We start from the raw sequence: 21227 nt of genomic DNA on the forward strand, positions 1-21227 counted from the left end.
ATTTCGACAATTTTCTGGGGGAGCCCCCACCTCACCCTTCCGCCCCATCCCGTACAAAGTGTCTAGATCCGCCTATGTGCATGCTGTTTACGATCGACGTATTTCAAATTTAAAAAATTAAGCGGATTTGAAAAAAAAATTATTTCATTCTCTAAATCAAATAACCAAAGTATGTCCTTGGGGAATTTCATCTTCAAAATCTTAAAATGAATCAAAAGAACTGTTAGTAATTAACCGTCGATATGGATACATTGAAATCGGTTGGAAATTGGGAACAGTGTTTTAGACTATATTTTAAGATTTGGAAGACACCAAACAACATTCAACATTCATCATCATTTGCATCTCTCATGTCATTTGTTTCTAAGTCATATCGAACAATATCGATGTGCATTGCAAAATGCATTGCACCGGAGCTGAGATTCCACCTGAAAGCGCTGAAGTCTATATGAAGTAAGATTTAGAAATAGATTTTGACGCCGCCTCTATCTGTTGAAGGGGTGAATCGAAATTTAGAGTTGGAGTTGGACCCCCCCCCCCCCCCCAAAAAACAATGGTGAAAATTGGACACTCCCTAAAATTCGATGTTTGCCGATTGTTTGATCTTCTAATTCGAAAAATGGCCCTCTGCGCGCCGGAAACTTTTGGCAATCGCACAGTGAGCTCGCTGCAAATTCGCCGTCCATTTATCGGGCAAGCGAAAACGGGAAACGTATTGACGTCATTTGGAGTTTAGAGCAGCGCGCGTCGTGCATACGAAAATTCACCAACACTCGATGGTCGATCGTTGAATCGTTTACTAAGCGAACCCGATCGATTTTTTCATATTCTAGCAATGATATATATCGATGCAAGTTATTCGATGAGGATCGAGTAGTCGGTTCATTGCGACCTATGGCACGCTGCGACTCTTCGACCCTCGCCGATGAGGCGATCGATGAATTTTGAAAAGCCCTTCAGAGAAGTGACGCGGCCGCTGAATATTTCAGAAAAACAGGTAGAATACTAGGTCAGCGAGCTGCAAATATTGAATTGATAGACATAGTCATAGACAAAGGAGAAAAGGTGAGATCCTATCAGTTGAAACGGGTGGTTGTTATAGACTGATATGAAAACTATGCGGTCTCTCATGGATTGCCGTTGGTGCAGTGGCGTGCCGTGAACTGCGATAAATCGATTGTTACTCCATTTAAACCTATGGTAAAGAATCGATTATTTAGGTGTTCGCTGCGAACACCCTGTTTATCGATCCTTTTCCATAAGTTTAAATGGCATAACAATCGATATATCGCAAAGCACGCCACGCCACTGCGTTGGTTGTTCTATTAATTAGTCTACAACAATCGCACCCTTTCAAACAGTAGGATTGCTCAATTTTCCTTCCTCCTTCTTTGTCTATTGCTTTGTCTATCAGCCCGCGGGCAAGATTCAAGAATTTCCGCCGCTATTTTATTTTCTTACAGAGAAATAGTTCAACAAAGGTGTCCGAAAATTTCACTGAATTTTCCTTGTGCTGTCAACAAAAGTCAGTGTAATGTTCAAACACACGGAAAAAAATTGCTGATTCAACAATCCAATTGCTAAAAACAGTGAAGGCAATGTTTCAACGCAGATTTTACAACAAAAAAATGCTTCTTTAACTACCCCCGTGGTTAAATTAGTTTACAATGTGGTTAAATTAGTTTGCAGTGTGGTTAAAGTAGCATTTTTTTGTTGTAAAATCTGCGTTGAAACATTGCACTCACTGTTTTTAGCATTTGAATTGTTGAATCAGCAATTCTTTTTTCCGTGCAGAATCAACCAACAATTTCTCTGTAAGAAAATAAAATGGTAGCGGAAATTTGTAAACGTTGCATGGCGCTTGCGATACTTCGGCCGGAAGGTGACGGTATACTGTCTCCAACAGCCAAGCGATGCGACAATCGACGCCTCGTCTGAAAACGACCGAACGGGAACTTGGTGCTCAATAACGACCACATGAACGTACCCACGTAAACCGACGAGAGACAATGTGTACTTCTCGTGCGTAATGATATAGGAGCAGATGAATGGAGAGGCTGACTCCACCCCTTATTGATGGTCCGCGGCTACGACATAAGCCCGTATCTTTATTCCCACGTGAGCCCTGCTGTCCATATACTTCCATGCTTTTCGGGGCTCATGTCAAATTAGAGGTACGTCCTTACATCAGTAGAACGACGATTGATGGTTCGTGGCTCTTGTATTCTGCCGTGCTAAGGAAAAACGCCGTATGAACATTCGAGAGTTGCCAAACTTCCTTCAATAAAAGGTTTATTTTTAAGATATGTTATAAGTATTTTTCCTTGAAATTTTCAGGAACTATAGGTGCAATTGCGAATGAAATCATCTAAAAAATTGGAAGTAAAATACTCATAAGTTTACCAGGAAATTTGTGTTTAAGAAATGGAAATTCGGCAACGGCTGAAGGTTCATACGGCGTTTTTCCTTAGCTCGGCAGTATTAGTCCGTATGACTATGAGCCTCTAGCGCATGACGCACAAGTCACTGACCTTCAAAGTCTGCACTCAATGGGTATTTACTACCTCGCCGTGCTTTAGAAAAACGTCGTATGAGTACTTAAAAGTTGCAAAATTTATCTCTATTCAATGCGCATTTTTTTGGGAATTTTCAAATATTTTCCGCTGAATTTTTCAGAGGGTTATTTTCGCGATTTAATCAAGGATTTCAGCAAATTTCGAGTAGAGATATTCGGGACTTTTCTCGAAGTGAACTATTTTATTGGAGAAAATATGGCAACGTTTAAATGCTTGTATGGCGTTTTGCCTTAACAGGCTGCACAGCACAGCGCACCGTCTGGTATTTTCCTCGAAAAATCCTGCTCAGATCGATCGATTGTTGATTACTTATGTTTCCTGTCGCGTTTGATCCTGCCGCACTTCCTTCTGTCTTCATACTGAAAGGAACAGTGGACAGTGCAGTTGCATTGCAACATCTCGACATTTTAGGAACCCAAACTTCTCCTTAAAATCAACTAGACATGTTTTAGGTAATTTTTACAGCTTTTAAGAACAATGGACCACTAGACAAGGTACGAATTTCAGCATCCTGAAACGTGTCTCGTAATTAAAATTTCACGATGCGCACAACGAAAATTACCGAAATCAACTCTTTACGAAGATACTTAATGATTCTTGATGCGTGAATTCAAACCACCCGCTCATGAAAACTCAATGCTCTACGTGATTCACATCGTGCGCTAAACGTTATATTATCATGACAGTCTCTGCGATATAAAAATCTGGCAAACTCAATCTTGACGCTTTGGCTCAGCTATAGCAAATTACTTATAGTTTGAACAACACATGGTGGGAAATGAACATCGCTCGATTGAAAAGCTTGCTGAAACCGTTGTAGTGCGCGATTTGACTCACGAGCTTTGAGTTTCTTGTGAGCGGGCAGTTCAAATTCCTCGTAACCAATGTGGAATAAAAACGTTAATATCTTCGTGGGAGTTGGCTTCAGTAATTTTCGTTGTGTGAATCGTGTTCTACGTGAAGTTTTGGTTAAAAAACATTTATCAGATTGCTTAAATTCGTACCTTGTCTAGTGGTCCATTTATCAAACATTCGATCAGTGAAGAATTTCTGGCTTCTGAAACGTGTTCCTAAAGTATCTCCCAGAAGCACATCACGCTGTAGAGCATCAGGCAGGCTGCGTATGATTGTATAAAATTTAATCGGTAAATACTTGGAATCACCAAAGCTGAAGGAAAAGTTGGAGAATTTTTGTTTGTAGTCACTGGCTCGTATAGGTTGTCGGTCAACTGTAAGCCTCTTCCTGTAGCAATAATGCGGAATGAGTCTCTTGCAAATTTTTTCCAAGGCACCATTAGAAGTTTTTTGTCGAACTCTCAAAATTCGGATTCTTACCCCAATTCGATAAAAAGGGCTGCAAGAGAACTTCCTCCGCTTCCGCGAAACCCAGTCCCTTTTTCCCGTGGATGGCCACGAATGGGCGAGTTACAAACCATCGCCAGTGATGAAAACTAATGACGATATGTATCTCAATATATATCATTCTATCTCGTCTTCTCTCATACTAATGATTACTATATATAGTTTTCCATCTCGTCTTCTCTCTTACTAATGATTGTTAAATATTTTCTTTAGATCTATCAATTTAATGTACATATATTTAAGTGCTGTTTTATTAGTGCAGCACTTAAATATTATTAACTATATTAATCTATCTCTTCTTCTCTCTAACTAATAATCACCGAACCTCTCATCTCATTCTCAGCTTACAAGTACTAGTGGAACGCTATGAGCAAGCCAACAACAACCGAAAAACGGTCCCTTCTCAAAACGCCTGCAATTTTTCGTTTATGCCATCAGCGTAGCGCAGGAGCTCGAATAGTTGCTTCAATGCGAGTCATCATCGGAACTTCTACCTTTTTTGAAATTTTTATTATATACTACAAGGAATCATTCAACATACATCGGCAATATGGCAACGCTGTCCGAAGTCTTGCCTCCCCCTCAAGGAAATCGTCAAGTAACGCCCCGGAATCAGAATGCTGACATTCGTGCCTTGTCTAGTGGTCCATTCTTGACTTACAATTGGACTGCATTTTGCAATTTGGAACTATAAATTCTGGCTCTTCTAGAAAAACACGTATGTGCATAGGGAAACGAATGGCACTTACGTTGTTTTTAAACCGGGCTAGAATTTATAGTTCCAAATTGCAAAATGCAGTCCAATTAGCATCTCGTGCAAAGGTTCGTTTGGACTACATTTTGCCATAAGGAACTCGATTTTTGGCTCGGTTTATAACTGACGTGTGTACCATTGGTTTCCCTATGCCCGTAAGTGTTTTTATCGATGAGCCAGAAATTGTAGATCCTAATTGCACAATGCGGTCCATTTTGGACTTACTGCTCTTTTGGGTGAGACGGCAGTACGGGTAACCGGGGCGACTTGATGACTAATCCACAGTAAGTGCGTATCCGACGTTACGGCGGCGGCGGCGTCCAATTAAAATCCCTGCGTTAGCGGCGGCGGCGGCGGCATCGTACGTGCCGGATGCCCCTGACGGAGGGCCGTGCGGTGCGGATGGAACGCAACACCGCCATGCTCAGGAAAAAGGCCGTATGTCCATTCCAATATTGCCAAATTTCCTCTCAGAAAAAATGCACTTGTGGAGTAGAGTATGCATATTTTTTCTTGAAATGTTCAGGCACTTTAGATCAAATTACGAAGAAAATTTCTCTAAAAAATCGGAAGAAATATAGTAACAAATTAACCCGAATATGCGCGATTCGTTAAGGGAGATTTGGCAACGCCTGGAGGCTCATACGTCGTTCTCGCTTAGCACGGCGGAACGCGTCGGCGGCCAAGTGGAGCGAAGTTGGGAGCTTGCAGCAGGGACAGGTGAATCAGCCGATTTCAAAAACCGATCAAGTCCCGTATCGAGTGAGACTTGAGACGAATGCGCTCTTACCGAGCTTAGGGCTCATCGGAGAATGGGCTCGTGAGGTTTGAACACGGATGGATTTAGTTCTCGCGGAGCCGTAGCAATAATGATATGTATATCGCGGCTAAATGAGCTCGCTGGAGACTGACAGTCGCTGACAACAGGTACACCTTGAACTGAGTGCAATGATTTCGCTCGATTCCCTCAATTGTTCAGGCTCGCGTTTCATCGATCGATCTGCCATTGAAACTCATGAAAAAGGATCGATGAACAGGCTCATAATCGATTCTTTGCCGTAGCTTCAAATGGGGGAAATATCGATTGATCATACACGCCTCGCCACTGACAATGAGCCCGGATGACCTATCCCTCCCAGCATCGAGCCGTGGTTCCACAGGCGGTTTGCGACGCCAAGTTATCCGCGCTGTAGATTCGCGGCACCAGTTGCGTGGAGTGCTTTGCGATATATCGATTCATCTGCCATTTAAACCTATGGAAAAGGATCGATAAACAGGGTGTTTGCAATGAACAAACACCTTAATAATCGATTCTTTACCATAGCTGCAAATGGGGAAATATCAATGAATTGATCATTCACGCCTCGCCACTCCGGGACCGAAAGCGGCTGCAGCGTTATTAAATTCAAAATTCAATTTTCTTTGCTTCGATGGAACCCTTTGGAATGGGTGGGGTGATGTTTAATGTCCTAATGGGCCTAATGTCCTCTGCCTAAATGCTGGGGAACAATCGATCTATGTCTCACCTAATATCGATATTTGCAATGGATTTAAATGGAAGAAAAACAATCGATCAATGCCTCACCTAATATCGATATTTGCAATGGATTTAAATGGAAGATAAAAATCGATCTATGCCTCAGCTAATATCGATATTTGCAATGGATTTAAATGGAAGAAAAACAATCGATCAATGCCTCACCTAATAACGATATTTGCAATGGATTTAAACGGAAGAAAAACAGTGTTCCCAAATTGATAAATCGCCACTGCTCTCACTGTATTTAGGGTTATAAGACATTTTGTGAAGGATTTTTTGTCAGCGCACCTGTTTTTCCAGTAGTTTACGTCCACGCGGCACTGGAGTTTTTTTCGGCAGGGGAGTTTTGGTCCACGTACCAATTATTATTGAGACTCAAAATAAAATATTCTTGACGGCATACTCAGGAATTTTTCTGCCTAAATCGAGTCACTTTTTTCTCTAATGAAATTTGAAAGTTATGCTAAACTTTATTAAATACGGATGCTAGGACTTGATGAGTTTTACGACTACCGCTCTCTTTTTGTGCCGTAGCATCTTGATTTATTTTGCGGAGAACGCTGCGTATTCTTACAGGATGCCCGTCATTCTTAATATGTTGGGGCGCCTCCAATTTCGAATGATACTTTGCAACACCTCTGTTGTGAAATAGTTGCTTGAGGTGTCATGCCGCGGCACGGCGAGCGGGCGGCCAGCGCGAGACGCGCATTGGCGCCTACAAACCTAAGTAGATACTTCAAACATTGCGCAATGCGTGAAGTATCCCTTTAGGTTTGTGGGCGCCAGTGAGCTTCTCGCGCTGACTGCACGCTGCTCCGCTCTGTTTGGCTCTAATATTTAAACTCGCAGAGTCAGCGTTTTCAACTCATGATTTTGAAATGCTTGCACACTCTGCATGGACTATTCTCATTTAAATTGATGAAAAAAATATGTATTGAAGGAAAATATATTGTATATTCTGTAAATATTAAGGTGATTCCGTGTCAAATTTAATGATTTTCAAAGCCCTTTAATTTTTTCTTTCATATCTTGTGCTTTTACTGTGCTGCAGCGCAACCACACACTCAAAATTGGACGTATTTGATTCTAACAGATCGATGTACAAATGGGTTAAAACCAGAGATTGCGTGCTTTTTGGTTTTTTCCCCTCTTTTATTAATTTTTGTAAAGTTCCTTTCAATACACGACTCATGGAGATTAATATCGATGCCATCGCTTGAAAATGTTTTACAAATGTTTCCTACGTTTTACTAGGATGAATCACAAGTAGAAAGTAAGATTTCATTTAACAAATGAGTACCATAACAACACCTCCTTCTCTTTCATTTTTCTTGTTTCGATATTGTCGAAATAATTTTAAAATCGGACTTTAATATAATATATTGCTTGAACCAAGTCACTGTTGCTTATTTTACGCATGGATGTAAACTACTGGACAAAACAGGTGCGTGGACAAAAAATCGTTGACGGAATGTCCTGAAACCGTATATAGTGCTGTTGCCATCGATGTTTAACAAACAGGTTTAGAATAGAGTACCTGTATAGCGAGAGTATGGACAGATCGCTTCATGGAGGGCTTAGGGCCCAAAATTGCAGCCACCCTTCTAACCAACTTCTGACGCACTAAACTTCACTGCCAGTCTGTAGATTCCAATTCTAACGAAGATGGCTAAGAAAGCACCTAAATGAGCGTTCCTCCACAAAAATGAGTAAATTTATGCAAAAATTAAGTCAAATAAGTGCTTTATGAACGATGATTCGTAACAATTGTATTAATAAATCGTTCTGGATAATTGAAATTCATAGGTTGGCTGCATTTCTGGGCCCTAACTTTATTCGCGGAGGCATCGGTGAAGGCCTGATGGATTTTCAGAGTTTCACATCTGTCTATACTCTCGCTATACAGGTACTCTAGTTTAGAAGCATCGTCCAACTTTGCCGCGCGGTTAATTCTGCGTCACTGGCTGCCGGTGAAACTGCGGCCTTACCTTGCCACCGTCCGTTGCTGCCGCTTGCCGTTTTTAAAAGCGCAGATATCATCTGAAAGAAAAATTTTGTCTTGTAGAAATTTGGCGATTTTGCGCCTTCGCACTTTTGGAATCTGGAATGATAACGGATCGAGTTCATTGTTATCGCGGCTTCATAAGAGCATCATCTCCAGGTTATCTACACGGTATACTCTACCGTGCTGATGAAGAACACCGTATGAGCCTACAGGCGATGCCAAATCTCCTTCAACGAAACGCGAATTAATTGGAGAATCCTTGAATATTTTCCTTCTGATTTTTCAGAGAACTTTGTTCGTACTTAGATCATAATTGAATCAGTGAGTTCGAAAACACACCAACTCAGAAAAAAATTGTTCAGGAAACACCTAAAACTGCGCAGCGGGCGAAGAAGTTAGTTTAAGAAAAACCTTTTTGGTGCCAGAGGACAAATACTTAGAGACTTAAGCGTTTAAAAATTTCCGAGTTGGTGTGTTTTCATTCTCACCGACTTTTAGATACTGATTTTTCATAGTCTCCCCTGAAAACTTTATATTTTTCGACCTGAATAACGCTTGAATATTTATATAACTCGCGGGTACAAGGTATACTGAGCCGAAAAAATTAAACCACCAAATCGGATGGTCACCAGTTTCCCTTGAAATGGCCAAAACTTGGCATTTCCAATGAAATAGTTCGATTCTTCCCTTTTCCCGTCGCTGTTTCGAGCACTTCGGATCGCAATTTCGAAATTTCCTTTTGCGTGCAGATGCTTCTATCCATAAGTGTTACTAAACCGTAAAAAGTGAAGATCGAAAAAACCCAAGTTGGTGTGTTTTCGAACTCACAGATTCAATTATAACTTACTTCCAAAATACGTATTTCGGAGAAGAAATTTAGCAACATTCGAATGCTTATACGGCGTTTTTTCTCAGCACGGCAGTATTGTCACCTAAGTTCTTTCAACGGCGCTGGAAAAAAAGTTCAAGCATATTAACCGTAAGTACGGTATTCTATTGTGGTCGTACTACTCGGTTCATTTGGGCTGCATTTTTCAATTTGGAACTTACAATATCTGGCTCAGTTCAGAAATGACGTGTGCACCATTAGTTTTCCTGTGCCCATGAGCGTTTTTACGGAAATTGTGGCTCCTAATCGCAAAATGTAGTCCATTGAAGCGAACTCTCGGCTCTAGAGACAGTCTCCACGGTTCAAGCAAGTTTTGACTCGTCCGTAAAAAACACGTATATGTATAGAAAAACTGGACTGCATTTTGCAATTTGGAACTATAAATTCTGGCTCTTCTGGAAAAACACTTATGTGCATAGAGAAACTAATGCCACATACGTTGTTTTCAAACCGGGCTAGAATCTATAGTTCCAAATTGCAAAATGGAGTCCAACTAATAGTACATGCGTTGTTTCTAAACTGAGCCAAACATTATAGTTCTTGATTATGCTATAAACGGTGCTTTCACGGATTCGCAAAAAACATAGTTTCCAACTGAAAGACGATGTTCATTCTTCCTGATATGTCGTAATGGCCTAAGTGGACTTAAGAACTTCTTCATTCTGAACTGTAAATTTGAAGGGGGACATTTGTCCTGTAAAAAGATGTGTTTTATAACTTTATGCGAAATTCAAAAGTAGGAGGGGGTGAGAGTTGCCTGCATGAGACTCCCTCACACGAAGTTTTTCAAAAATTTTAGCTTAATATTGTAAGATTGTCTTCTCATAATCGTTTTTGCTCCCAGAATTGTATGAAATTGTTTTTACCATCAGTGAAGTACAGCAAAACTCTATTTCTATCAAAGTTTCTAATTTTACTTTTCCGTTTTGTTTCAGGTATGTTTATTTAAAGAGAGGAAATCTATATATCTTTTAAAATGTGAACTTTTTACCGTGAAGTGAGTACCTTGAACTAAATTCAATGCTTTTCTTTTAGAAACAACGTGCATTTTATCACTTTTCCTTTACAGACACTTTTATTCCTGAGCCAGAAGGGAAAGTTATCTCAGCAAAATGTAGTCCAATTTTAAGTCTTAAATCAGAAAAGCAATTAAAAAATATCAGAGATTCTGAAAAAATCGAGGAAATTCGAAACACTGAGGTCGAAGAAAATTGAGACATTTAAAGCGGAGGGATTCAACAAGACATCCTGAGATGAAAATGTATCAACCTCTGTGTATTACTATTTTTGTCGGCGTTTAGCCGAGGGTAAAACCCTCGTTTCCACCGTCCACCACGAGGAGGAACCGACATCAGACGGCAACGCTTCCACCGTCCAACTTACAACTCCCATGGCATTACGTTAATTTGAAATTCAAAATTTTGAAGAAATTTTGAAGAAATTGAGAAGAAATTTTAAAAGACAAAGGCATGGGGCTCATGCCTTTGTTTCACTCGAGATCGGATGCCCTATAGCCGGTCCGGACCGACCAGTTTCCTCCTTAAGATCTCTTCTCCGTTCTGCTTTTTTCACACGGACTCCCGCGCGAACGAAGCACAACGGATCTACTCAGTTCCTACGAGATCAGAGGTTTAGTCGAGTGAGATTTAGTAAGGATAACCAGTGACCTCTTCAAGATCTCATGCCATGAAGAGTTGGGTCGGCGATCTGGGCGCACCCTCACTCACAACAGTGAACAATTCGCCAATGACCGAATGCAGGGAACTCCTCTACCACCGTGCGATCCAGCAGTGAGACAACAAACTCGTAGCTGGATACTCTCTACAGAGATAGAGATTGCTGAAACTTTGTCCGGCTTGTTCGGCCCAGGAGAACAGAATACCCTGAGCCACGAGACCCCGGGACTCTCGTGAAGTATTCGGCTCGTCCTGCATCAAAACCTACTTCAATCTGCAACATCGCCTCAACCACCAGCCCGTTTGAGAGGTGTCCGACCCTCCGGTTCCGACTTTGCCTGGTCTAAAGTGTCCCGGGGGGGATGACGGCTTTAGACTTAATGCGCAAGCATCGGCAGATACCGGAGGTTGACCAGTACAGGATTACCAGGCTTCGATCGGTCACCCCTGCAATTGGTCACTGACGAATCGCGCAAAGTCGGTCACAGATCGGGATTTTCAGACCACTGTGTACCGGTTGATCCTTGCACCTCGCGGTTCAAGGATATGGCCTAACTACTATCAGTGGTCTTCTGAAGATCATCTTTCCCCTCATGTTCCTAAGGTTCCGCTTGATCTCTTCCGTAAGCCAGGGATATGGGCTAACAACCAGGGTAATAACGTACCAAGGTTCCGCTTGATCCAAGGCTGCAATGGATATGGCCTAACATCCAAGGTGTGAACAGCCCTGCCGAAGCAGGGCACCGAGGAAGCGGCTGATCCATGCCCGAGCGTATCAGGGATATGGGCAACAACCAAGGTAATAACGTACCAAGGATGCGCTTGATCCTAAATAGCTCGTTACGATGTGTGAAGAGATATGGGCTAACAACCAGAGGCGAGGGAGGGTGCTGAATCACAACAGGTCCCCTGAAGATCATCTTTCCCCTCATGTTCCTAAGGTTCCGCTTGATCTCTTCCGTAAGCCAGGGATATGGGCTAACAACCAGGGTAATAACGTACCAAGGTTCCGCTTGATCCAAGGCTGCAATGGATATGGCCTAACATCCAAGGTGTGAACAGCCCTGCCGAAGCAGGGCACCGAGGAAGCGGTTGATCCATGCCCGAGCGTATTAGGGATATGGGCAACAACCAAGGTAATAACGTACCAAGGATGCGCTTGATCCTAAATAGCTCGTTACGATGTGTGAAGAGATATGGGCCAACAACCAGAGGCGAGGGAGGGTGCTGAATCACAACAGGGTTGCCGGCGTTTGGCACGGGTCAGAGACCCGCCCCAGGTCCACCACGAGGAGGCTCCGGCACCAGACCCTTTTCTCCCTCTTCTCGCTTTTCCTCTCGCTTTTCCTCTCGCTTTTCTTCTCGCTTTTCCTCTCGCTTTTCTTCTCGCTTTTCCTCTCGCTTTTCTTCTCACTTTTTCTCTCGCTTTTCCTCTCGCTTTTCTTCTCGCTTTTCTTCTCGCTTTTCCTCTCGCTTTTCTTCTCGCTTTTCTTCTCGCTTTCCTTCTCGCTTTCCTTCTCGCTTTCTTTCTCGCTTTCCTTCTCGCTTTCCTTCTCAGTTTCTATCTCGCTTTCCCTCTCCTTTTCCCTCTTCTTTCTATTCTTTATTCTCTTCTTCATCCTCTCATTTTTCTTCCTCTTCTTTAGCGTTAATGCTCCCTACACAAATAGGTGCTTTCACGGATGAGCCAGGATAGGAGTTCCTTAATGCAAAATATAGTCTATTTGATCCTCAGGAAATCTAGTTGCCAGAAATAAACTTCTAGTGCCGCACACTGTCACAAAGACAGAGATCTGACGAGGGGAGTGATCCGGTTAATTCATTCGGAATTCGAAGCAAACTCATAAAGTCTCAAAGTGATGGGCATCAGAAAAATATTTATCATCTTATCAAGAATCGAGAATCTCATTTCACGACCGAAGTCACCAGTGACGTGGCGTGAATTGCGATATATCGATTGTTATGCCATTTAAACCTATAGAAAAGGGTCGATAAACAGGGTGTTCGCAGCGAACACCTTAATAATCGATGCTTTACCATAGGTTTAAGTGGCATAACAATCGATACATCGCAATTCACGCCACGCCACCGGAAGTCGCAGGACAGAAAAATTCGCGGGCCGGCCGATTTTTCATCATCATTCTTGTAGAAACAACGTTGAAGCAACAAAGGAGCATTTTCGCCCTAAAACAAAAATCTTATCGATGAAAAAGCTGGAGATAAGACGCTCCAATTCGTCGCTCCTCTGACGTAAGCGTATCTTGATTCCCACATGAGTCCCAAACAGCATAGGTTTACATGTAAAGCAGGGCTCACGTGGAAATTCAGATACGCGGTTCCGTCAGAGGGGCGAAGAATTTTTCGTCATAAAATATATTAAACAAGGAGGCAACCATCATTACTGATTAAAAGTAAGAGGAAGGAACAAAATGAAGACAATCTTAGGAAGTCGTATGAAAGGAGGAGGATTATTGATGAGGAAGGTGTAAAAATCGTTTGGAAATTTAAAAAACTTTGATCAGAACAGGAAGAAAAATACTCAGCTACGCGTATACCATATGCAAAATTATAATATAAAGATATTTTTTCACTAATCGTGTTCGACGTCATGACCAAATAGCTTGTTTGGTACGGTCATGTTAACAGGATGACGGAGGAGAGGCTGCCGAAGAAGGTGCTTGATTGGGTTCCTCCTGGGAGGAGACGAAGAGGACGCCTAGTGAAAGAGTGGCGATCGGGGGTTTAAATGAAATGAGGGAGTGCAAACTCCCTGACGGGTTGTGGGAGGACAGAGTACCGTGGCGGTTAGGCGTCGCAGAGCGCCAGAAAGCGCTGTGAAAGCCCCTCTCATGTATGAAAAGACTCGTCCAACAATTACTGCTGTAAATTGTCTAAAAATTACATGTACTCATTCCTCGTTTAACGCACGAAGGGACGTAACTCCATTTCAATGTTGCCAAATTTTTCCTCGCAAATCGCATAGCAACCAAGAGAATCTTGGGCATTTTTAACTGAAAATTTCACTGATATTTTCTTCAGATTTCTTTCATAAATCAGGAAAATTTTGGATAAAAATTCCACAGGTACATTTTTGTAAAATAAATTAATTGTTTGAGTCAATTTGGCAACCACGGAATGGAGTTTCGTTCCTTATGGTGATATGTTTGATAGGCCTTGTCTCTACGAACCTTTTTAGCCTGAAAATGGTTGTCGCGCAGTTACTGAAAGCAACCAAATTCATGATCGCCATTCAGCGTCGTAGAAAAACAGGCAATCCATGCATGAGCCAGAAATTCCAGACAGTTAGTCGGTTATTGAATGTAAAATTCAAAATTTATCAAACTTGTAGTGGCAGAGAAAAATACCCCTTGTCGATCACCCAAACTGCGCAATGTTTGACTAGTTAAACCCTCGATTGTTGAATCGATATCGAACGACCTTGATCGATTAAACCCTATCGATATCGAACGACCTTGATCGATTAAACTCTATCGATATCGAACGACCTTGATCGATTAAACCCTATCGATATTGAACGACCTTGATCGATTAAACCTTATCGATGTCGAACGACCTTGATCGATAAAACCCTATCGATAACGAACGACCTTGATCGATAAAACCATATCATAGCAATACTTTTTATCGATGAAGGTCATTCGATATCGATTCAACAACCGAGCGGCTAGTCTATCAAACGATTTTTGTAACAAGAACGGCAATTAAGGGGCTTTCAGGACAAGTCATCGTTTCCCGGACGATAGGAGCGTAACTCCATTCCAAGGTTGCAAAATTGACTCCAACAAATCATTTCCAAAAGTATGTTCCTGTGAAATTTTCCCCCCAAAATTTCTCGATTTTTAAATTTTTGATTTAATTTAACTATTTTTCTTTATCTATATTTTTTGTTTTTGAAGAGATCAGCTGCAAGATCAGTGAAATTACCGGAAGGAGATGCTAGAGATTCTCCCGGCAAAAATGCGATTTGCGCAGTAAATTTGGCACCATCGAAATGTGGTTACGTTCTTTGGTGTGGGAAACGGCGAAGTTGGATGAGTGCAGTTTTTGAAAAATTTAAATATTAGTGATGTTAACTAAAACTAATTTGGAAATATACTCTGTGAGAACTTTACTTCCAAAATCCGTTTCTTTAGCATCAAAAACCAAGTTTGAATTTTCTTTCCGCCGGAGGGCTGAATGTAATTTTAAACAATCAAACACGTATTCTTGAAAAAGAAAAAATTGCATTTTACGCACTTGTCCTCCAATACGCTAATTTAGGAGGTCAATATAATCAGTTTTTGAAATGCATGTGTTCATTGCTTTTCATCCATTTTCATCAAGTTCGCGTTCACTTCATAACTGGACTGCATTTTGCAATTTGGAACTATAAATTCTGGCTCATCTGAAAAAACACTTATGTGCAATACGTTGTTTTTAAACTAGGCCAGAATTTATAGTTCCAAATTGCAAAATGCAGTCCAATTGGCGTCTCAATTTTTATCTTCGCAAGTTCGGAAAATTCCCTGCAAATTGGAGGGTATGCATCCTGCACAGTTTTCCATCAGTGCAATTTGTGTGACCTTGTTTGGTGTGTGATGCTGAAATTATTTTATTTTTTTTTTCTTTTGCCGCCATTGCGAGGAATTGGATAAATTTGTTTTAAATACAATTTATACAATTTTCCTCAAACTCGTTCATTGGTGGACGTATTTAAATCAAAATAAATTATATTCATCGTGACACGGGCCTCGGCATGCTTTCATTCGAGTGACTGTGAGTGTTAAAGCCCAGGTTACAATGAAGATAGTTCATTTTGATCGAAATATATCCACACAGAGGCCTTTAAGCTAAATCAACTCAACTGCAAACTTTAGCCCATATATCTTACATGCACTACTTTTCGGATTTTGTATATTGTCATTATTACGTAGACAAAGTTTTAATTTTTTTATAATTGTTTAAAAAAAAAAGTCAACATTTCCTTTAAATTTGTTTCCTTTTTCTTAGAAACCCCTATTTGCATCCCACGTAAAAGTATACTTCGCAAAAACGGCTCACGTATCAGTCACTAAATATACTTCTCAAATCAGTCATTCTATGCAAAAGTAGCCCGAGTACGTTTTTCTATTTTTATTATTTCTCAATTCCAGCAATATCGTTTTGTATTTCAATCGTACCAACTTAAACTTGAAGATATGTCTAACTTCATTTTGACTTCAGCCAATTCTATACCTAATGATGTACAAACTGGTACCATAATGAAATATTAATTTATTCAATCACTGGAAAAAAACACATTAGATCTAGAGTCCAGACTCTTGAAAACATTGACAAGAAAGAATACTCTTAATTCAATCGGATATTTGCTTGAATCAAAAGGAAATCCACTCAAATTAAATGGCCGGGTTCTTGATTTGAGCTTAAATCTGATTGAATCAAGAGCACTTTTTCTTTTCGATGTTTTTAAGAGTCTGGACTCTAGATCCAATGTGTTTTTTATTCCAGTGATCGCTGTTTTGTGGAACCGCGATTTTACTACTAGGGCCGTTTTTGCACCTAAATCCTCAATTACATCTACAGCAGAAAAGAATTGGAGAGGTCTTACCGTGAAGAAGAGATGAACTGCAAAGTCAGGAACACCTCTGATGCAGAGTGAAAATTTGCCGCCTTTGTGCACCGCCTTGTCAAATGTTGGAGAGGCCACAAAATATTGCCTGCAAAAGAAAGAATTAACGCCTTGAGAGATGAATCTAGCATAACATGGTTTTAAATATAATAATGCCACTTCCATGTAGCATCAAGCAACGAAAATATTAAAAAAGTATTGCGATTCAACGCAAAAAACTGCGATTTGGACCATATTCGTTACATAATAATTTTAACAACGAATGCTGATTTTAAAGGATTAATTAGCTTCATAGGAAAGTGAGAAAGTTAGGCAATTTGCAACTCAACATATTTCAACTTATCTTGATCTTCCTGCAATAAATGTTAATAATAGGAGTCCCCTCAAATCATTAATGTATGATATATACTCGTGTATATTGCGTATTAAGGTGATTCGATGGACGCCATATTTAGTGTCATAGAACGACGTGCGATATCGCATCGATTGGCTCTATTTTTTCAGCCACTAATCATTTTTTCTCGGATTTTGAGATCGCAATGCTGTTGTCAGGAGACTAAAGCACGCACTTACCAATTTTTACAAACAAATTCAACGTAATAAAAGCGTGTTTTTTTTAGAGAGAAAACATCGCATTCGATACTGATATCGAAACTGCACTCGAATGCGATATTTTCTCTCTAAAAAAACCACGCCTTTATTTCGTTGAATTTGTTTGTTAAAATTGGTAAGTGAGTGCTTTAGTCTCCTGACAACAGAATTGCGATCTCAAAATTCGAGAAAAATGACGAGTACCTGAAAAAATGGAATCAAATGATGCGATATATCGCATGCCGTTCTGACCCAAAATATAGCGTCCATCGAATCACCTTAAGGTGATTCGATGGACGCTATATTCGATGTCGATCAAGTAGCATCCCGATTTATTGGAGCCATTGCTACTTTAAATGTAAAGCACATCTTAACACTGCCCTCTTGCTAAGGTACCCCTTGACCCAGCTCTTCCTTTAGACGCGTTACGAAATTATGTATATATACGACCCCCAAGGCATAAAAAATTGAAATTTGCATTGACCACGATGATGCTCATCTGTGAACCATAAATGTGCGGGTCTCAACTTGGCCAATTTAGGAAAAAATAAAATTTAATGAAATAAAGTTTATGCATTTTTCTTTAGTTTTGTAACATTTAATAAAATTGAATAAAATATAAACAAATAAATTATGAAAAGACACTTTCAAAAGAGCGTTGTAACTTTTTTTCAAATAATTTAAGGGTCGAAAACTGCAGTAGATTCTTATAGAGTTTTCTAACTTATTTTTTTAAAAAAATAAATAAAAAAATATCCAAGACGGGTCTCCTAAGAAAATTTCATAATTTAAAAAGGAAGCGTGTTTTTTAAAGTTCTTACTGCAGCCATTGCCACAAGAGAGCAGGTAAATAATTTTAAAACTATAATGCAGAAATTAGTTCTCACCTTACGCATCGTCCTTACATAGGATGTCCTTCAGTTCCGCGCAGGTGGTGCAAACATTCGGCAAATAGAAAACTAGCGCAGGGGAAGCTCGCTCAACTATTCACTTCACAGTTTTAATTCACGAATAAATTCACACACTATTACACGCACTATTAAAAAACACACTATTAAAATGCAATACCGAACGCGAAACAAAACCGATGGTTATTCACTTCAATCACACATTTTTACACGCGGTATGTGAATATAATTCTCGACACCTTATTACACACACTATTAAAATGCAATACCGAACGCTTAACAAAACCGATGGTATTTCACTTCAATTACACATTTTTCACACGCGGCAGATGAATATAATTCCCGACAATAAAGGCGAACGATATTTCACGATGTTCATGTATTTGGAAGTTCGAGATGATTCTAACAATGAGTATTATGAACTCTTCGGATTTATCAAACCACTCTTTACCTTACACCCACGGCTACGTAACTACGACTGCCCGAGCCATCAGAAGTTCCCAGCCCTCTAATTTCGAAAGTTTTCCTTGTTTTTCCCAAAGACAAAAGGGTGGGTTCAAAGTTCAAAAGTATCCCTAGTTTTTGGGTTTCCCAGGTTAAACCGGTACATGCACACAAAAGAAAATGCGTTTTCTAGAAAATGATCATCGCACAGCGTTGCCGATTCTTTTTCCACCCATCGAGAATCATCGCGGCTTCCTGTTTAAGTGTAAATAACAGATTCAATATAGACGGAAAAGTGCGAAACCACGTATATCCGTTTGCGACGCTGTAGACTTCCTCCTGTACTTTATTTTTTCTTCAAAAAACCAGGCAACGTAATTTTATGGAAACTCTCTTGATTTTCCTCCTATATGTTCGAGGAATATTCTGTGCGAATTTCAGGTTGTAGAGTTGGGTTCCTTCTTTTTTAAAAAAATACGATAGGAGCGGGGATTTTGAAACATCGCAAAGAGGATACGCGGGTTTGAACTTTGGCCATCGATACGTGTATCCCAGGATTTTGATGCTCTGGGTCCATATTGGAACTCAGATTTGCTCTAAAAAATCATCCGTAAAAATCATCTCCATTTTTCCTCAACAATCACAAAATATTTTGCGATTGGTTTTTCATGTACTTTTATTGAATACGAAGCATCCGCACATTGCATTCACAAGGGTACTGCATTTAAAATTTAAGCTTATTCTCTTCTTTTAGACCCCCCCCCCCCCCAAATGAAAAACTAAAACATTTAAAATGGAAACTAAAAAATAAAGTATAAGCTTCAATTTGTGTAGGTAATACATGTAAACACACATCGCTTGACAGGCACATCGCTCCACGAGAAAGGCTTTAAAATAAAATATCGCGTTGTTTCATTCATGAAAAAATTCTACTTTCGGAGAGGAAACCAAGGGATGCAAACAATTTTTCAGGTCTAAACTAAGTTTCGGGCTATTGGTGTTCACGTTGGTACCGCTCGTGGACTCGGAGGTTAAAAAAATAGTCTTCTTTCTGACATAAAGGCGTAACCAGACTTGATGATGAACCCTGTTGTTGATATAACTCAATGCTTTTTCGGGCTCATCTCAAATTACAGTTACGCCCTTCTGTCACCAAGCGACAAAATATCTATTTGTCGAAGGTCAGAGAAGCATTAAACAAATTGTTCGTGATGCAGAATGGGGGGTTCTTGTTTTCCCATCTCCCTTCTCCGCAGATGGTTCTTGCACTGTGCAATTTTAATTACCCCATAAAGTTGTCATAATCAGCCCGTATTCGTCTCAGAAGTACTGCACGATCATAGTTTCCTCTTCCGTGGTGGCGTCGCTTGCATTATTCTTTTTCCCCTTTAAACCTCTCTTGAGCCACATTGTGCATACGAAATAATCAATGCGCCCCTTGAAAACCTCCACAGCGCCATTTCCCGTCGAAATGAGAGCTAAGCTTTGCCTTGAACTTGTTGTCTCCTCTGTTTTACGTAAAATCTTTTATCAAGCTAAGGAAAATTGATTTATGCTCATTGGCAACATTTTGATAGAGGTTGTGTCTCTGTCATTCACTGAAAAATGTTTGCCTGAGATATTATTTTGACTCAAAGCGTCGTTTCTTGTTAAACATTTTTTTCTTCTTCCTCTTCTTAGTTTAATCCGTGTGGATTTAACTTAAAGTTAGTTTTTTTGTTAGTTAAAGGAATGTTGTTTTGGCATCGGTTTTTTTTAAAAACTTAAACTTAGCCATGACAAATCAACGTCTCTTTAACTATCAAAAAAACCAAATTTTTTCGACAAGAAACGACGCTTCAAGTAAGTAAAAATAATCACTCAAGAAATAATGTTTTCAGTTTCGTTTGGATCCAATTTGATGTGTCAGAGACTCCATATGGTGACGTCGAGATTGATTGTTTTTATGGCCTTTGATTTTCGATGTAAGATGGCGTCTATAGCTCCTAAAAGTCAAATGGACCACGTTTTACCTTATGGAACTGCTATTTCTAGCTCTTTGTAAAAATCACATCCGCGCCTTCAGTTTCCGTATGGAGATACGTGCTTTTATAAATAAGCCAGAAATAATAGTTCTCGGATGCAAAATGTAGTCCAAATGCTCTGTACAAAACAGGAATGAACACATTACCACATATAATATGCGCTATAACTTACCTCGTTGACATTCAGGGCCCTCAGGCCAGGGTGTGGCCTATTTTAATTTATAAAAGTGATTTAATTTCAAAATGTAGAACTCCGCCAAAACGTCCCAAATGATGTCAAAAGAAATGTTTTGGAATGATTGGATTTTTGATCAACATTCAGAGGTCTCGACGGACCTTCAAATTCCTGATAAAGAAACCCTGTTTTCAAAATATTGACTTTTCTGGATGGTCGGTGACTTACTAAATTTGAGTTGATGTATTTTCTTCTTCTTTTTGTACCGAATTCAGAAATGAACTGCATTTTGCAATTTGGAACTATAAATTCTGGCTCTTCTGGAAAAACACTTTTGCACATAGGGAACTAATGGCACATACGTTGTTTTTCAACCAGGCTAGAATGTATAGTTCCAAATTGCAAAATGAAGTCCAAATGATGATCCTTTTTTCGTATCATGTCAGAATTTTTCGCAAATTTGATATGATCCTCACAAAAAGCGTATGTTTTTAGGAATCTGGTGCATGATAGGTGAAAATTCGGGTCATTTTCTTATTTAACAATCAAATATACTTAAGATTACTCATAAAGAACTTTTCCCGCTCTCTGGCTAGCACAGTCTCTTAGGTCTATTTACCAATGGCTGCATTTTGCGAACCAATTAGCTAATGA

The 21227-nt window shown here is 40.0% G+C and overlaps 2 protein-coding genes across 5 annotated transcripts in view; one reads left to right on the forward strand and one right to left on the reverse strand.

The window, feature by feature from the left end:
- The window catches only part of LOC109034861 (uncharacterized), a 391518-nt gene that overhangs the window by 105388 nt on the left and 264903 nt on the right, over positions 1–21227 (forward strand). The window lies entirely within an intron of this gene.
- Positions 10084–19466, reverse strand: LOC140224570 (uncharacterized). The gene is made up of 2 exons (XM_072300246.1): positions 17910–19466; positions 10084–16519 (listed from the first exon to the last, which is right to left on the reverse strand). The coding sequence occupies exon 2, from the start codon at positions 12419–12421 to the stop codon at positions 12035–12037; it is 387 nt and encodes a 128-aa protein (XP_072156347.1). The 5' UTR covers positions 12422–16519; positions 17910–19466; the 3' UTR covers positions 10084–12034.

Source organism: Bemisia tabaci, chromosome 5 (genome assembly GCF_918797505.1).
Source record: "Bemisia tabaci chromosome 5, PGI_BMITA_v3".
In the NCBI taxonomy this organism is placed as follows: domain Eukaryota; kingdom Metazoa; phylum Arthropoda; class Insecta; order Hemiptera; family Aleyrodidae; genus Bemisia; species Bemisia tabaci.

Excerpts from the sequence above, each read along its gene's own strand:
- LOC140224570 (XM_072300246.1), bottom strand. The coding sequence starts at position 12,421 with ATGAAGAAGAGAATAAAGAATAGAAAGAAGAGGGAAAAGGAGAGGGAA.